The 17,600-nt window shown below is 43.3% G+C and overlaps 2 protein-coding genes across 2 annotated transcripts in view; both read left to right on the top strand.

Moving 5' to 3' along the window:
- The first annotated feature begins 5,842 nt into the window (after nucleotides 1-5,842).
- Nucleotides 5,843-7,878, top strand: mrpl51 (mitochondrial ribosomal protein L51). Its single transcript, XM_024139132.2, is given in 4 exon segments — nucleotides 5,843-6,280; nucleotides 6,283-6,306; nucleotides 6,782-6,889; nucleotides 7,252-7,878. Coding segments are annotated over 4 exon segments (366 nt in total). The 5' UTR covers nucleotides 5,843-6,243; the 3' UTR covers nucleotides 7,449-7,878.
- A 436-nt stretch (nucleotides 7,879-8,314) lies between these two features.
- Nucleotides 8,315-17,600, top strand: part of LOC112071701 (vesicle-associated membrane protein 1-like) — a 9,654-nt gene continuing 368 nt past the window's right edge. Inside the window, exons 1-2 of the mRNA XM_024139145.2 lie at nucleotides 8,315-9,283; nucleotides 11,000-11,150. Coding sequence (XP_023994913.1) covers nucleotides 9,282-9,283; nucleotides 11,000-11,150 — 153 coding nt within the window. The 5' untranslated portion in view covers nucleotides 8,315-9,281. The remainder of the gene's footprint in view (nucleotides 9,284-10,999; nucleotides 11,151-17,600) is intronic.

The raw sequence follows: 17,600 nt of genomic DNA, 5'->3' as shown, positions 1-17,600 counted from the left end.
AGAGATGAACGTACTTTGGTGTGAAAAGTGCAAATCAATCCCAGAACAACAGCAAAGAACCTTGTGAAGATGCTGGAGGAAACAGGTACAAAAGTGTCTATATCCACAGTAAAACGAGTCCTTTATCGACATAACCTGAAAGGCCACTCAGCAAGGAAGAAGCCACTGCTCCAAAACCGCCATAAAAAAAGCCAGATACTTGCAAGCCGAAGAACACCATCCCAACCGTGTCCCAATGGCAGCATCATGTTGTGGCGGTGCTTTGCTGCAGGAGGGACTGGTGCACTTCACAAAATAGATGGCATCATGAGAAAGGAAAATTATGTGGATATAGTAAAGCAACATCTCAAGACATCAGTCAGGAAGTTAAAGCTTGGTTGCAAATGGGTCTTCCAAATGGACAATGACCCCAAGCATACTTCCAAAGTTGTGGAGAAATGGCTTAAGGACAACAAAGTCAAGGTATTGGAGTGGCCATCACAAAGTCCTGACCTAAATCCCATAGAACATTTGTGGGCGGAACTGAAAAAGTGTGTGTGAGCAGGGAGGCCTACAAACCTGACTCAGTTACACCAGCGTTGTCAGGAGGAATGGGCCAAAATTCACCCAACTTATTGTGGGAAGCTTGTGGAAGTCTACCCGAAACGTTTGACCCAAGTTAAACAATTTAAAGGCAATGCTACCAAATACTAATTGAGTGTATGTAAACTTCTGACCCACTGGGAATGTGATGAAAGAAATAAAAGCTGAAATACATCATTCTCTCTACTATTTTTCTGACCTTTCACATTCTTAAAATAAAGTGGTGATCCTAACTGACCTAAGACAGGGAATTTTTACTAGGATTAAATGTCAGGAATTGTGAAAAACTGAGTTTAAATGTATTTGGATGGATGGATGGATGTATAGATGGATAGATATATGAAAATGTGTGGGTGAAGACCCAAGAGTTGTTTGTGTTCTTGTAGCAGCCATATTTTCCCCTGGTTCAGACAGTTGTGAATCTCTCTGTGCTGGATACATCTTTTAATATTTCTATCTCATCTATCAACCCCCTCCCCCACTACTCTCTTCAAAACCTCAAAACATTTCCATGTAAACCTGTTGAAATCACAGGCTGTGGGTTTTTGGCCCACATTTGGTGGCTCAGTGAGTACATTGGGACCACAACCCCCGCCCCCTCCTTCTCTCTCTTTCTTGCTGGCTTTCGGGGTCTGTGAATCAGATTCGTGAGGTGGTCTTTCCTCCTGCTGATCTTTAAATGTACATACTGTATTTAAATCCACAGTTAGGCAGTGATGAGGGAAAGTCTTAAACAGACAGATGCCCCTCACATGGAAACAATAGATGACAATGAGGATGAAAAAAACCTACAGTATGCAAATCAACCTGAAGTCGGGAAAATATTTCAACTAGATATCTTCAGTCTAAATTCTTCAACAGGATAACTCATCTGTTCCTGTCCCTCTCGCTCATCACGTCACATCACTCAATCTCGACCTCAATCCAGCACACTAATGTTACAAAACTATAGGAATTAWAGTTCAAATCACTCTTAATTGTGCATAGCATTTTGATGTTGAATTTGTATTTGAATTAGCATTTTYTGTTTGGTCGATTTAAACTGGGCTCATATAGGCATTCTTCAAATAAATGAATCAAACTTTGAGCTGTGAAATATTTCAATACACTTCACTTCAGTTGACAGTGCACCACTGAATGAAATTGGAATGAATGAAATTTGATTTCCGTGTCAAATTGTCAGTTGGCAACCCATTAATTGACACATAAACAAACATTACAATAATTCACTGTGATAATTCACTGATAATTCTTTGTCCGGTGTTCTCTGCAGTGTTCTACTCGCATAAAGAGTAAAAAATAATAAACATCATAGTAAATAAGCTAATCCAAAAAATAATTATATCCCTAGAGCAATTAAAAATATACATACATACATATAGAAACAAATAAATACAGAAAAATTAAACAGAAGGCATTTGAACCCAGTCTGGCCATATCAGTAGGCTGATACAGCCTTTTACTGGCAGCTGAGAGGAGGCGGATGCATGATGAGATAAACTACATTCTGTCTGTTGAAAGGATGTACAGAGTCTTCAGAAAGTAGCACCCCTTGATTTTTTCCACATTTTGTTGTTACAAAGTGGGATTAAAATATATTTTATTGTCCTTTTTTTTACTCTAATGTCAAAGTGGAAGGAAAATTCGAACATTTATAAAAATAAATATGAAAAATAAAACACTCATACAGTATATCTTGATTAGATAAGTAACCCCCTGAGTCAATACATGTTAGAATCACCTTTGGCAGGATTACAGCTGTGAGTCTTTCTGGGTAAGTGTCTAGGAGCTTTCCACACCTGGATTGTGCTACATTTGGCCATTATTCTTTTCAAACTACTTCAAGCTCTGTCAAATTGTTTGTTGATCATTGAATATGTTTACATGCACACAAATAATTCGATATTAAACTGATTATGGCAGTAGGCCGAGTATGGCAATAGTCATGTAGACACTTTAACCAATCAATCAAATGTATTTATAAAGCCCTTTTTACACCAGCAGATGTCACAAAGTGCTATACAGAAACCCAGTCTAAAACCCCAAACAGCAACGAATGCAGACGTAAAAGCACGGTGAATAGGAAACACCCCCMAGAAAGGCAGGAAACTAGGAAGAAACCTAGAGAAAAACCAGGCTCTGAGGGGTGGCCAGCCCTCTTCTGGCTGTGCCTGGTGGAGATAGTACATGGCCATTAAGGCCAGAGTTTGAATATCTTGAAGAACACTTTCATAGATGACCAGCATGGTCATTCAGAGGTTGAGATAGCAGGAGTGGTAGAGAGAGAGGTAGAACGTCCGGTGAACAGGTCAGGGTTCCATTGCCGCAGGCAAAACAGTTGAAACTGGAGCAGCAGCATGACCAGGTGTACTGGGGACAGCCAGGAGTCATCAGGCCAGGTAGTCCTGAGGCATGGTCCTAGGGCTCAGAGGGAGAGAGAATTAGAGCATTAGAGGGAGCACACTTAAATTCACACAGGACACCAGATAAGACAGGATAATTACACCAGATATAAAAGACTGACCCTTGGCCCCGGCACATAGATTATTGCAGCATAGATACTGGAGGCTGAGGCAGGGAGGGGTCGGGGGACACTGTTTACAGTGCATTAGAAAAGTATTCAGACCCCTTGACTTTTTTCAAATTTTGTAAACGTTTTAAACAAACTATTATATTAATCTGACTGTCCATGCAACTGTACTCGTTGCTAGACAACCATTTTCAGGTCTTGCCATAGATTTTCAAGCAGATTTAAGTCAAATCTGTAACCTGGTCACTCAGGAACATTCACTATCTTCTTGGTAAGTAACTACAGTGTAGATTTGGTCTTGTGTTTTAGGTTATTGTCCTGCTGAAAGGTGAATTCATCTCCCAGAGTCTGGTGGAAAGCAGACTGAACCAGATTTTCCTCTAGGATTTTGCCTGTGCTTAGCTCCATTCCGTTTATTTTTTATACAAAAAACTCCCCAGTCCTTAACAATTACATACCCATAACATGATGCAGCCACCACTATGCTTGAAAATATGGAGAGTGGTACTCAGTAGTGTGTTGTGTTGGATTTGCTCCAAACATAATACTTTCTATTCAGGACAACATGTTAATTGCTTTGCCACATTTATTTTGCAGTATTACTTTGGTGCCTTGTTGCAAACAGGATGCATGTTTTGGAATATTTTTGTTCTGTACAGGTTTCCTTCTTTTCACTCTGTCAGTTAGGTTAGTATTGCGGAGTAACTACAATGATGTCAATCCATCCTCAGTTTTCTCCTGTCACAGCCGTTAAACTCTGTAACTGTTTTAAAGTCACCAGTGACTTCATGGTGAAATCCCTGAGCTGTTTCTTTCCTCTCCAGCAACTGAGTAGGAAGGACGTCTGTATCTTTTTAGTGACTGGGTGTATTGATACACCATCCAAAGTGTAATTAATAACTTCACCATGCTCAAAGGGATATTCAATGTCTGCTTCTTTTTTTTAAATTCAGGCTGTAACACAACAAATTGTGGAAAAAATGTAAGGGTGTGAATACTTTCTGAAGGCACTGTATATGACATTTTTCTGTCTGTTCAGCAGATTTTTAATCCAGATGTTGAACCTGAAGGTCTACAGTTATCTACAGTACACTCAGTGGTGGAAAAAGTACCCAATTGTCATACTTGAGTAAAAGTATAGATTCCTTAATAGAAAGTTACTCAAGTAAAAGTGAAGGTCAGCCAGTAAAATACTACTTAAGTAAAAGTATAAAAGTATTTGGTTTTAAATATACTTAAGTATCAAACGTAAAAGTTTAAATCATTTAAAATTCCTTATATTCATCAAAACAAAATGTATTTGTCACATGCACCGAATAAAACAGGTGCAGACCTTGCTGTGAAATACTTACTTACAAACCCTTAACCAACAATGCAGTTAAGAAAAATAGAGTTAAGAAAATATTTACTAAATAAACTAAAGTAACACAATAAAAAAACAATAACGAGGCTACGGTATATATAGGGGGTACAGGTACCTAGTCAATGAGCTGGGGAACAGGTTAGTCGAGGTAATATGTACATGAACAGAAGAGGTAAAGGGGCAAAGCAGACGGCCTTATTCTTGTTTTAAAATGTATGGATATCCAGGGGCACACTCTAACACTCAGACATTATTTACAAAAGATGCATTTGTGTTTAATGAGTCCGCCAGAGGCAGTAGGGATGACCATGTGTTCTCTTGATAAGTGCACGAATTTGACCATATTCCTGTCCTGCTAAGCGTTCAAAATGTAACGAGTACTTTTGGTTGTCAGGGAAAATGTATGGAGTAAAAATTACAATATTTTCTTTAGGAATGTAGTGGAGTAAAAGTAAAAGTTGTCAAAAATAAAAAATAGTAAAGTAAAGTACAGATACCCAAAAGAACGACTTAGGTTGTACTTTAAAGTATTTTTACTTAAGTACTTTACACCACTGAGTACACTGTCTGTGCACAGAATAATAATAAAAAACCAGCTATGTAGAACAATGATACACCAGGCTGTAAAGTCTCAATAAATGCAGCAATTATTCTCTCAAACTGTTTAGAGTTTGAATGTTTTTGTTTTTAAATAATTGGGTTTGGGTGTTTTTAAATGCATTTTAAAATAAATCCCAATTCTTACCTATCCACAATAATCATTCATATCACAAGTTATTATTGATAGGCTATCTCCTCTGCCATATTACATGAGACATTCTTTATATAAACATTCCAAATTGGCCTTTCCTATACATTGCACTTGTGCAAATGCTTTGTAAACCCGGCCCGTAAATTTACCAAATTCATGCGGCATCCTGCAATATTATCATAACATCTGGGCGTGCATGAGTATCAGAAGTCAGTATAGGTGTAGGGCCATCAATGGAATGTTGTTATATTTTTTTGTAATATGTGTTTTTCATTTTTATTTTCCGCTGAAGGACACTGACGTCAAAGCAGAACTGAAAATTGGACCAAATTAATTTCTGCTGCGCTTGCTTCTTTGAAACAGACGCCCCTTATTCCATTCAGCTGTTTTTGTTATAGTAAGACTGAAACCAACACAGCGTGTGAGTGTGTCTTCATAGTGTTTATGCGTATGTGGTTGGTGAAAATGTATGAAGTGAATGTATCCACCTAGTGGATAAAATGTAGTCTACAGTAGTTCAGTTTGTAGACCTACAAAAAACGAGCCCTATGAACAGATAATTGTTGATGCGGATGTTTAGGAGTTGTACGTTAAATGCGCGTTGCATCTTGGGAATAGTAGGAAAATGGAGGTGCCCGTTTGTCATGCATGACTTTATACATGTCGAAGCTTTAAAACGTGAATTTCGATTGTCTTTGATTTTATTATCATATTAGATTGACGAAAACAAGGTCATAAACACGTGCAACGCTTCGGGTAAACACGGTATTGCTGGCTTAGCTAGGTCAACTTGTAGGCAAAGAGGAACAGCATTTTATTCTAACTAACGTTACCTCTTGTTTTTGCAAATATTGTACAAAATATTACACTAGTAGCTAGGTAATGTTACTAGGCTGTAGCAATATGTTAGTTGTGTAGCTGTACTGTACAATTTCTTATTTAGTTAGTTAGCTAGCTAACGTTAGCTATTTTACCTTTCCAGAATGATTGACGACCTCTGTGTATTTCAGGTGAACTATGTCTCTGTTGAGAGGGTTGCTGAAGGCTTGCCACTCCACACAACCAGACAGATTAGCACTGGTAGTTAAGATTAGAACTGGTAGGTACATTGTAATTCAGATGGAATGTTTTGTAGCTGCTGCAGGTAGCCTAGTTAGAGCGTTGGGCCAGTACCCGAAAGGTTGCAAGATCGAATCCCCGAGCTGACAAGGTAAAAATCTGTCGTTCTGCCCCTGAACAAGTCAGTTAACCCACTGTTCCTAGGCTGTCATTGTAAATAAGAATTTGTTCTTAACTGACTTAGTTAAATAAAATACACATTTCATAATGATAGGCCTATTTTGCATGCTCACAATTTTCCAACCAGGGCCCTGTGAATTTGATATGTCGTAACAAGAAGTTTTAATGTGTATACTACAAAACAGGACACTGATACATTAGGTGTCATACAATCGTTGTTTATACTGTAGCATTACAGTCATTATTATAGTTCTTGTCAATTGAAGTCTTGGTACTGAATGTAGCCCAGCTAATGAGATCAAAATGTGTGTTTCAGGTGTGTGCTGTCCAGTCRGTATGAATGCCATTCCTGAGCTGAAGAAGGTGGACAGGTGGYCTGAGAAGAGGAGCATGTTTGGGGTTTATGACAACATAGGAATTTTAGGTAATTGGGAAGTTATCAGCATCAAATCATAGCTCATTTGACCTGATGTCAAGACATTGAGTTGACGCATAACTTTCATATCTTTATGAAAGTGCTCCCAGTCTCTTGGGACTCAAACCATTTCAGCAACATGACACTGTCCTCTGGACTAACTTCAAATCTACTCTTGGTTACCAGGTAGATATGAAAATGGACACATGCTGAAAATGTCACTTTTGCCCCCTGCTAAAAATGTAATGTAAGGCTTCTGCCATATTGCCAGTTGATACAAAATGGTACAGTGCTGTCTTTTTGGGGTTAACCAAAACACACACACACACTCTCCTATAACAGGCCTTACATCTCTAACGCGTTGTCTGTAGGTGACTTCAAAGCCCACCCTAAGAACCTGATCGTTGGACCGGTCTGGGTGAAAGGTTTCCGTGGCAATGAGCTGCAGCGTCTGACGAGGAAGAAGAGGATGGTAGGAGACAGGATGATGACACAGGACAAACACGACATGCAGAACAGGATCCGCTTCCTCTATCGACACTTCAACCGCTTTGGGAAACATCGCTGATCTGATCTGGGACTGAGCGGTCTGGCTAACAATGCTYAACTACTACTGTACTAACAACCTGCCCACTGGACCACATTCAGATTCTAAAGAGAGAAATGTGTGCTACTCAGTTATGCCACTTAGATTTATATCAGCCCCTTATACCATTTGGTAYTCACCTTTTCTTATATCCATATTGGGGTAAGAGGAAGCTGATTGCAATTCGTTTTTGACTTTGACAGCTGGAAAATGTTGGATTCATTTAGTATTGTTGTTAGCACTAAATCAACACGCACATCTGTAAAATACATGTTTTCAACCATTATGAACTCCTAGAAGTGGAAATATACACACAATGTTTGATGCTCTATGGTCTGTAAATATTATCACATTGGGGACTAATGTAAGTAATGTTGTGGGTATGATAATAAACAGAAGCTTGTCATTACAATTGAGTGATTTTATTGTAAGGCCGCATTAGTATTTGACCTAAAGGTAGTTAGTCATTTCGACCTAAATTGTCGATCCATGTGAATGTGCCAATAGCAGTAATCTATAAAGTTACATATTCAATAATCAATCAGTTGACCAGATCTCAGATTTGACTAAGCATTCTCCATATTAAATTACCCCACGGCCTGGCTAGCACGTTTTCAACGCAACCAATGGGGCTATATTGCTCCATAACGCAGCTCACTGCTGTGCAGTAATGTTCGCACTGCCTCCCATCTCGTTTTGTATTCATGGACTAAAGAGGAATAACCGAGTTGTGGTCATGATGAAACTGGAATAAATCAAACATAGGGACAGATAGTGAGTAGTCTATAACTGGGTGTTAGTGAGAAGCCTAGTCGTCCCGGTGGAGAAGGGAGCACTTACAAGCCAGAACGCGTGAGAGTGTGGGGGGGGGTAGCGGAGTCAACATTCTGTACCAAGCAATGTACCGCAGTGTCGTCCTGCCGCCCTATCCGACACACAGAGAAAACTGCAGTACTGCAAAGTGTGGAGCGAGAGGGGAGCACAAGAAAGAGGAGGGAGGGGGTTGGGAAAGAGGTACCGCACCATCGTTATTAGTCCAGCTGGAGAGAGAGAGGGGAAGGGGAGCGACGCATTATTGCAGTATAGTGCCATCACACAAACACACACTAACGAAACTAGCGCACAAACCGACACACARATACGCTTCGACACACTCGCCGGGAGAGGGGGAACAACGGCGGTGTTAGATAATTCTAGATAATTCTGAAACTAGACCACGGGAAAATAGTGAAATTATATAAATGGTTAATGTAAAGGAAAGTGAAATCAGTTGTGTTTAGCTTTTGAAGGGGAACGTGCAACRTAAACCATTGGTGTGATTTTGAGCATCTCGACTCAGCATCTTTGGAGTATCACGACTTCTCTTGCATAGATTTATTATTTAAAGAAAATCGCCAAGCATCCTTMGATTTATCCCTTATGGATTTTACGAGCTGAAATTGAGAATCTGTGCATCACCCGTATTCACTTTCAACCTCTGGTTCCGTTGCCTTTCTTCGAGTGAATTATTACCCGACGCTTGCCTGGGTATTGCGGTACTTTGGGGATGACTTGCGGTGCTAAAGCATTGCTTTGAGGTTACTGCATCAGCTTCTGCGTCCGTTTGTTATTAACGCATCATTTTAATCAGTCGAGTCTCTGAGGTTCTGGACATCTTTGGACGACAGCAGAGATTTTCCCATTGCTTTTTTGTGATTTCGCTTTTTAATTTTTTACTTCAGACCCTTCCCCCTTTCGTCTCTCGCAACCCCCCCTCCCCCTCCCTCCCCCCACCGCTCAGTGACAGTGTGTCAGTTCCAAGCAGCTGCATAGAAGATGTGAGTATCAATGCAGGGCTTCCTCTTTTTTACTTATTCTATAAAAAATGGATATTCACTAAACATGATTTATTCTAATATGTTGAGTATTTCTATCATGTTGTCAGGCTTTTTCTATGCTCTATTGATTTGTTCTAGCTTAATGTATTTTGCTGACGCAAGTCTTTTTCCGTCACAGCAGCTCTGAATAATGGATCTCGTCTARTGTAGTTGATTACCCTCAGTCCTCTTCTGGGCTTCAAAAGAAATTCATTTTTTGCTTGATTATTTTAATTAATAATTGGCTTATTTCAGCTGAAATTATGTTTTCTTTCTTTATTCCATGGGTTTTGAACCGTATGGTTCTAGGGACTTCCAGGTTATCAAATGTCTGTGAAGTATTAGAAGATCAATATCAATGTGAACTGATTGGTCTGAGATGTTTGTCTTCTTCTCCTGTTACAGTAGGACATACAGTAGGGTACTACGCATGACATCTGGGATGAGACTGTCCTGCAACTGCAGTATAGAACAAGTTCATGCCTTTCAAATGATGGCTATATTCTTCATATTCATATATATATGGTGGATGGAATGGTTGCCTCTACTGTATATTTTACTAATTTCAATAGTCTGAGTCAGGACCAACACCCCCAGATGAGTCAATGTAGGCTGTCTGTGTTAGAACGCTCCCCCTCTCACCCCTCCCCTTTCTCTCACCACCCCTCCTCCCCCTCTCTTTACCCTTCTGAACCAAATTAGTTGTTTTAATCCTTCTGCCTTTTCTCTCTCCTCTCCTTTTATTCCATTTCTCCTTATCCTTCTCTCTTAACCCTCTCTCCTGTTCTCTATCTCTACAGCCTCCTCTTACTTTTCTTTTGGCCTTTCCTCTCATCCTCCTCTTCTTCTTATCTCCCTCTTGCTTAATCTGACACTCTCTCTCTCTCTTTCTGTCTCTCTCCCCCCTCTCTCGCTCTTTTTCTTTCCTCTCTCTTGTCTGTCTCTCTCTTCTCTCCATCTCTCTCTCTCTCTCTGTCTCTCTCTGTCTCAGGGAGGCATCTATCCCATATACAACTCTGACTTTATCCCATTTATTCTCCTCACCAACAGCTTTTCTCCTTTCTGTACCTCATCATTCATCTTTCTTCCTCTCCCCCATGCGGCATCGCATTAGTGAAAACCAAGACTGTTTTCAGGGCATTCTCCCAATATTCTATGAAAAGTCACTTCTGTTAGCCAAAACCGGCAGACCTGCCCCAAGAACAGTCTTGGTTTCCACTAATGCGATACAGCCTCCCCAATACACTTCCTCTCCCTCTTCCCCTCTCTTGCTTCCAATTCCTTCCTTTAGCTCATATCCCTTATTTCCTCCTCCTCCTCCTCCTCTTTCCCCTCTCCTCATTATACCTGCCCTTCTGTGTTTTGAACTTTTAATCTGAATGTCTTTTATCACTGAGTACTGTTATCAAGGCTTATTTGTTGAAAATAGTTTGAGTTACAACACCTCTAAAATGCAGTTGTTTCAGCTTGACTGCTAAATGTAAAATGTCCTCCTCCTCCCCTTCCCCCTCTCCCTCACATCTGTCTCTTCTCTTCCTCTCCCCTTTCTCATCTCCCCATTTATTTTTCTTACCCTTCCTCATCTCTCTCTTCCCGTCTCCCTCCTTCCCCCCGCCTATCCCTCGCTTTCCCATCTCTTCTCCTCTCCGTCCCTTCCTCCCTCTCTCCCCTTCCCAGGTCTGCCCCAGATGCTGCTCCCCCAGCTGGACCTCCCGGAGCCCCAGGGGCCCCAGGAGCAGACGGAGCCCCAGGTGGAGGGCCCCCACCCCCTCCTCCCAACACCTCCAGCAACCGCAGGCTACAACAGACACAAGCCCAAGTGGAGGAGGTGAGCTAGTGTGACACGCACATACAGTACCAACCAACCTGCTCCGGGCTTCGATACCATGCTCCTAACAGGACTCCCACTCGTGCCAAACCATACAGTACAACATTTTAAACTACAGCAAGTAGCTAGCTCTGGGATTGACGTCACAGCGTGAGACAACTAGCAGCAATTAGGCCAGATCTGGGCTGCATTTCCAGTTGCTCCCTCCTCTCTGCARTCGTTCACTCTCCTTGGTGTAAGCAATAGCGCCACCTAGTTTCCCCCATTTTGCTTTCATTTATCCAATTCAATGAAATAGGGGAAGGGAGGGAATGAGGCCAGAAGTAAAAGAATAACCTTCTGGAATGAAATGCGGTCATGAGCCAAGCTGTAGAAACAGAGCTGACATTCTTTGATTGTTGGGAAATCTAAAAATAGAGTAGCATAGTCTACTCTACTCTACTCTACGTTGCAGTTTGATTTGTTTTATGACTTATTTCAGTAATGTTTTGGCTATGCAGTCTCCGTCAGGGTGTGGCTTTCTGGGATCAACATGATATTCCATCAACCTGACAACATGAATTTGTCATTTTATTGCTGTGTGTTTGTGGTGTGTGCATAATGAATGATGCGCTGAGAAATGTTGTAACAACTATTCCAAAATACAATACCCACGATAACAATTTGGCTAGCATACGATACAGCATGGCTAGCATACAATACAACATGGCTAGCATATGATACAACATGGCTAGCATACTACACAACATGGCTAGCATACGATACAACATGGCTGTCTATGATGATGTTCTATGTATTCTATTTCTATGGCCAAAGTTATGTTAGCTATTAACATAAAGAAAATAACATGGTTGATCAATTTATCTTAGTAATGGACTGCACTGCAGCTTGGGAATGGTTTCATGCTGTATTCAATTGTGTGATGTGGGCTTACCCTCTCCCAAAAAATAACATTCACGACCACCAACTTGCATCGAAAATACGAAAGAAAAACTGCTCTACTCTCTCGCTTCAACTCACCTCTCCTCTCTCAATGCTATTACTCTCTCTTTTCACTCTCTCTATCTCTCTTACTCTTCTGCTTCTCTCTCCTCTACTCCCACGTTATGCTTCCACCCTCATCTGTCCCTGTGTCACGAGGGTTTTCTTATCTCCTCCCCTTATTCCCTTCTTCTCTCTCGTCTCCCTCCTTTTCCATACTATGCCACCTTAACTGCCACACTTTAATAATGTATGAGACGCAGATCAGGAAAGAGGTGAGTGAGACAGCACGCCAAAACAGAGGAAGAAATGATAAAGAAGGGAAGGCGAGGAGGACGAAGAAAAAGAGAGACACTAGCGTCATGTTTAAGTGCTAGAGGAAGACACTGGTTTGGAGAAAAAGGGCGGGACTGGAGTTTGGTTTGTGTCGATTTTGTTTCTTCTTTCTCTCTCTATTCGCTCTCATGTCTTGTCCTGCCACGCTGGATTTACTCAATAGAAGAAGTACCTATGAGAACGATGGAGGAGAGAGCGAAAGATAAAAGAGAGAAGGGTGGGAGGAGAGAAAAGAGGATAGAGATATTCAATAATTGGGTCAGCAGATTTATGGGTTCCTGAATCACAAACTGAACAACATCTAACAATGGGTTTACAGCTAAATAATTATCTTTGCATTCGTGGGAACTCACACATGTGTTGTTTCTGCTGAATACTGGTAACAAGGCCTTATATACTGTTTCAATCATTTACTGTAATAAGTTATCATGAAATTCATACTGTAGAGTAGGCACTAGGAGACCGTCAGAGCAGGGCAAGACCTGGGCCGTTATAAGTGCACACTGATTATAGCTGTGGCCTCGCCTTAACATCTACTGCACTTGACTAGTAGTATGGATTCAGAATTGCATTAGTGGAAACCAAGACTGGTCTCAGGACAGGCCTGTTGTTACAGCTAGATATGTGTAAATTTTAGCTAACCCTAACCATTTCCTAACCTTTACCTAATATTCTAACCTCCATTTAATTCTCCTAAACCGCTAACGAAAAGTACTTCTGCTAGATCAAAACCGGCAGACCCCCTGAGAGCAGTGTGAGTATCTGCTAATGCTGATACAGAAGTAATGGAAATTAATTTAGTCATCTGCACAATAATTCATATGCAAAAATTTCTAAATGAAGTTCAAAAGACGTGAAGAAAGCCTCTAACTGGCTACATGCGAGTGGGTATCAATGAATGGTAATAGGGGAAAGTGGAAAAATGGTACTTACAGAAAAGGACTCCGACCACAGAGAACTCCAATATACCCATAATGATCTCATCTAGAAAGAAAAGCAAATGGGAGAGTATAAGATTTTTCTTTATTTTCTATCTTCTAGTTAATAAACTGATAGATTTTCCTCAGGTGATTAAAACATGTGTTTTTTATCAGGGGTGAATTCGCTGCGGTATAACTTAGCCTGTCTGACCAAAAAACACACACACACCACACACCAACCCAGCCACATATGACAAAACAAAAAGCAGAGCGTAAAATTTCATCACACTCCCTTGTGTCTTAGTCAGTGTATTTTTGTGCTATTGCTATGCAATTAATAAGAATAACTGCTAGAGAAAACCTTGCAGTGAGACCCCCTATTCCCCATTCCCCGGAGCGCCACTCCCTCGCCACAGACAGACTAATTAGGGATTAGTACCGCGGAAAGGGGACAGCGGTGGGACGACGCTGTGTGTCCGCCTCAGCCCCTGCACCTCAATGGCTCAGTTGGTTGTATGCGAGCATTCGGTACTGGTTTGGCGAGCTTCGCTACTTGGGTGTGAGGTTGTATTCTGCGTTGTGAGAGTCGTGTGTACTGTGTGGACGTGTTTCCCCTATTGGTATGGTTTAGGTGAAGCGATGGTACCTGGTGGCGAACGATTATTTTGTCTACCGGGTACTGGTTGGGTTGGAGCGTGGTACTGGTTGGTGGGCTGGTATGGTGGGTCGGGCGTGATGTCCTTCGATCCGGGTCTTCTTCTTCCGGAGCCCGCGTCTCCGCTCCTCCCGGCTCAACTTAGTGGTCGGCCGGTGCGGAACGGTTTTCCAGTGTACTTGGTGGAGGTGTGTCTCTTCTCCTCTGCCTCCTTCCTCCCTCTCTCCCCTTCCCAGTCTGCCCCAGATGCTTGCTCCCCCAGCTGGGACCTCCCGGAGCCCCACCAGGGGGCCCCCTAGGAGCAAGGAGCCCCAGTGGAGGCCCCACCCCCTCCTCCCAACACCTCCAGCAAACCGCAGGCACAACAGACACCAAGCCCAAGTGGAGGAGGTGAGCTAAGGTACTGGACACGCACATACAGTTACCAACCAACCTGCTCCGGGCTCGATACCATGCTCTAACAGGACTCCCACTCGTGCCAAACCATTACGTACAACATTTTAAACTACAGCAAGTAGCTAGCTCTGGATTGACGTCACAGCGTGAGACAACTAGCAGCAATTAGGCCAGATCTGGGTGCATTTCCAGTTGCTCCCTCCTCTCTGCATTCGTTTCACTCTCCTTGGTGTAAGCAATAGCGCCACCTAGTTCCCCCATTTTGCTTTCATTTATCCAATTCAATGAAATGAGCGGAAGGGAGGGAATGAGGCCAGAAGTAAAAGAATAACCTTCTGGAATGAAATGCCGGTCATGAGCCAAGCTGTAGAAACAGAGCTGACATTCTTTTGATTGTTGGGAAATCTAAAAATTAGAGTAGCAATAGTCTACTCTACTCTTACTCTACGTTGCAGTTTGATTTGTTTTATGACTCTATTTCAGTAATGTTTTGGCTATGCAGTCTCCTCAGGGTGTGGCTTTTGGGATCAACATGATATTCCATCAACCTGACAACATGAATTGTCATTTTATTTGCTGCTGTGTTTGTGGTGATGTGCATAATGAATGTGATGCGTGAGAAATGTATGTAACAACTATTCCAAATTACATACCCACGATAAACAATTTGCTACATACGATACAGCATGGCTAGCATACAATACAACATGGCTAGCATATGATACAACATGGCTAGCATACTACACAACATGGCTAGCATACGATACAACATGGCTGTCTATGATGATGTTCTATGTATTCTATTTCTATGGCAAAGTTATGTTAGCTATTAACATAAAGAAAATAACATGGTTGATCAATTTATCTTAGTAATGGACTGCACTGCAGCTTGGGAATGGTTTCTGCTGTATTCAATTGTGTGATGGTGGCTTCTATGGCTCGGGCTGTCAGTAAATTCTCCTCTCCTCTCCTCTCCTCTCCTCTCCTCTCCTCTCCCTCCCTCCTCCTCTCCTCTCCTCTCCTCTCCTCTCCTTCTCCTTTCCTTCCTCTTCCTCTCCTCTCCTCTCCTCTCTCTCCCTCCTCTCCTCTTCCTCTCCTCTCTTCTCCAGGTGGTGGATATTATGCGGTGAATGTGGACAAGGTTCTGGAGAGGGACCAGAAGCTGTCGGAGCTAATGACAGAGCGGATGCCGCTCCAGCCGGAGCCTCCCAGTTTGAACTGTCAGCCACTATAAGCAAATACTGGTGGAAAAAACGCGAAAGGTTAATGACAGTGATCCATGATTATATTGTCATTCACATTAGCAGACACTTTCAGGAGAATTTGCAAGGTAATGGTAATATTGATAATGATTGTAATATGGTTATTTAACCAACTTCTTCTATCCAAAGTGACAGTTGTACTGTCATATATTCAAGTTAAATATATCCAGTGGACTGTATGTGGCCATGAGGAATCATTCAGAAGCCACAAACTGTGTGGTGTTGCAACGCCAGTACCATGCTCCACCAACCAGTACCCACGCTCCACCAACCAGTAACCACGGCTCCACCAACCAGTACCACGCTCCACCAACCAGTACCACGCTCCACCAACCAGTACACGCCACCAACCAGTACCACGCTCCACAACCAGTACCACGCTCCACCACCAGTACCACGCTCCACCAACGTACCACGCTCCACCAACCAGTACACGCTCCACCAACCAGTACCACGCTCCACCAACAGTACCACGCTCCACCAAACAGCGTGACCATGCTCCACCAACCAGTACCACGCTCCAGCCAACAGTACCCCGCTCCACCAAACCAATACCACGCTCCACCAAACCAGTACCACGCTCCACCAACCAGTACCACGCTCCACCAACCAGTACCACGCTCCACCAACCAGTACCACGCTCCACCAACCAGTACCACGCTCCACCAACTATACCACGCTCCACCAACCAGTACCACGCACATCCACCAAACCAGTACCACGCTCCACCCAACCGTACCACGCTCCACCAACCGTACCACGCTCCACCAACCAGTACCACGCTCCACCAACCAGTACCACGCTCCACCAACCAGTACCAGCTCCACCAAACCAGTACCACGCTCACCTAGTACCACGCATCCACCAACAGTACCACGCCACCTAACCACGTAACGCACCGCTCCACCAACTCAGTACCACGCCCACCAACTAGATTACACTCCAACAGTACCCACGGCTCCACCAACCAGTACCACGCTCCAGCCAACAGTACCACGCTCCCAAACCAGTACCACGGTCCACAGTCACGTCCACCAACCAGTACCACGCTCCACCAACCAGTCCAACCACCTCCACCAATACCACGCTCCACCTCAACCAGCAGCGTCTGCACGCAGTCCACCAAGCCAGCTACCCCAACAGCCTTCCACCAACCAGTACCACCGTCCATCTCAGTCAACCGCAGTACCACGCTCACCAACCAGTACCACGCTCCACCAAACTATCACGTCCTACCAGACCACGCTTCACCAACCCAGTACCACGCTCCTCCACACATTTACCACGCTACCACGCGTACCCCTCCACCAAACCAGTACCACGCTCACACAAACCTAGTACCACGCTCCACCAACCGAGTATACCACGCTCCACCAACAGTACCACGCATCCACCAACACGTCAGTCACCACGCATCCACCAACCAGTACCTACGCACACACAACTATACCACGCAATCCACCAAAACGTACCACGTCCACCAAACCAGTATCGACGCTCCACCAACCAGACCTCGTCCACCAACCAGTACCACGCGTCCACCAACCTAGTACCACGCTCCACTAACGAGTACCACCGCTCAACCAAACTCAGTACCACGCTTCCACCAACCAGTACCACGCTACACCAACCAGTACCACGTCCACCAACCAGTACCGTGCTCCACCAACCAGTATCCACGCTCCACAACCAGTACCACGCCTCCACCAAAACCAGTTACCACGCTCCACCCAACCAGTACACGCTCCACTAACCAGTACCACGGCTCCACCAACCAGTACCCACGCTCCACAACCAGTACCACGTTCCACCAACCAGTACCACGCTCCAGCCAACCAGACCACGCTCCAACCAACCCAGTACCACCGCTACCACCAACCAGTACCATGCTCCACCAACC

The sequence above is a fragment of the Salvelinus sp. IW2-2015 genome, unplaced genomic scaffold, assembly GCF_002910315.2.
Source record: "Salvelinus sp. IW2-2015 unplaced genomic scaffold, ASM291031v2 Un_scaffold1687, whole genome shotgun sequence".
Classification (NCBI taxonomy): Eukaryota; Metazoa; Chordata; class Actinopteri; order Salmoniformes; family Salmonidae; genus Salvelinus; species Salvelinus sp. IW2-2015.
The sequence above is the reverse complement of the archived record's forward strand: the minus strand, read 5'-3'. Positions and strand labels throughout refer to the sequence as shown.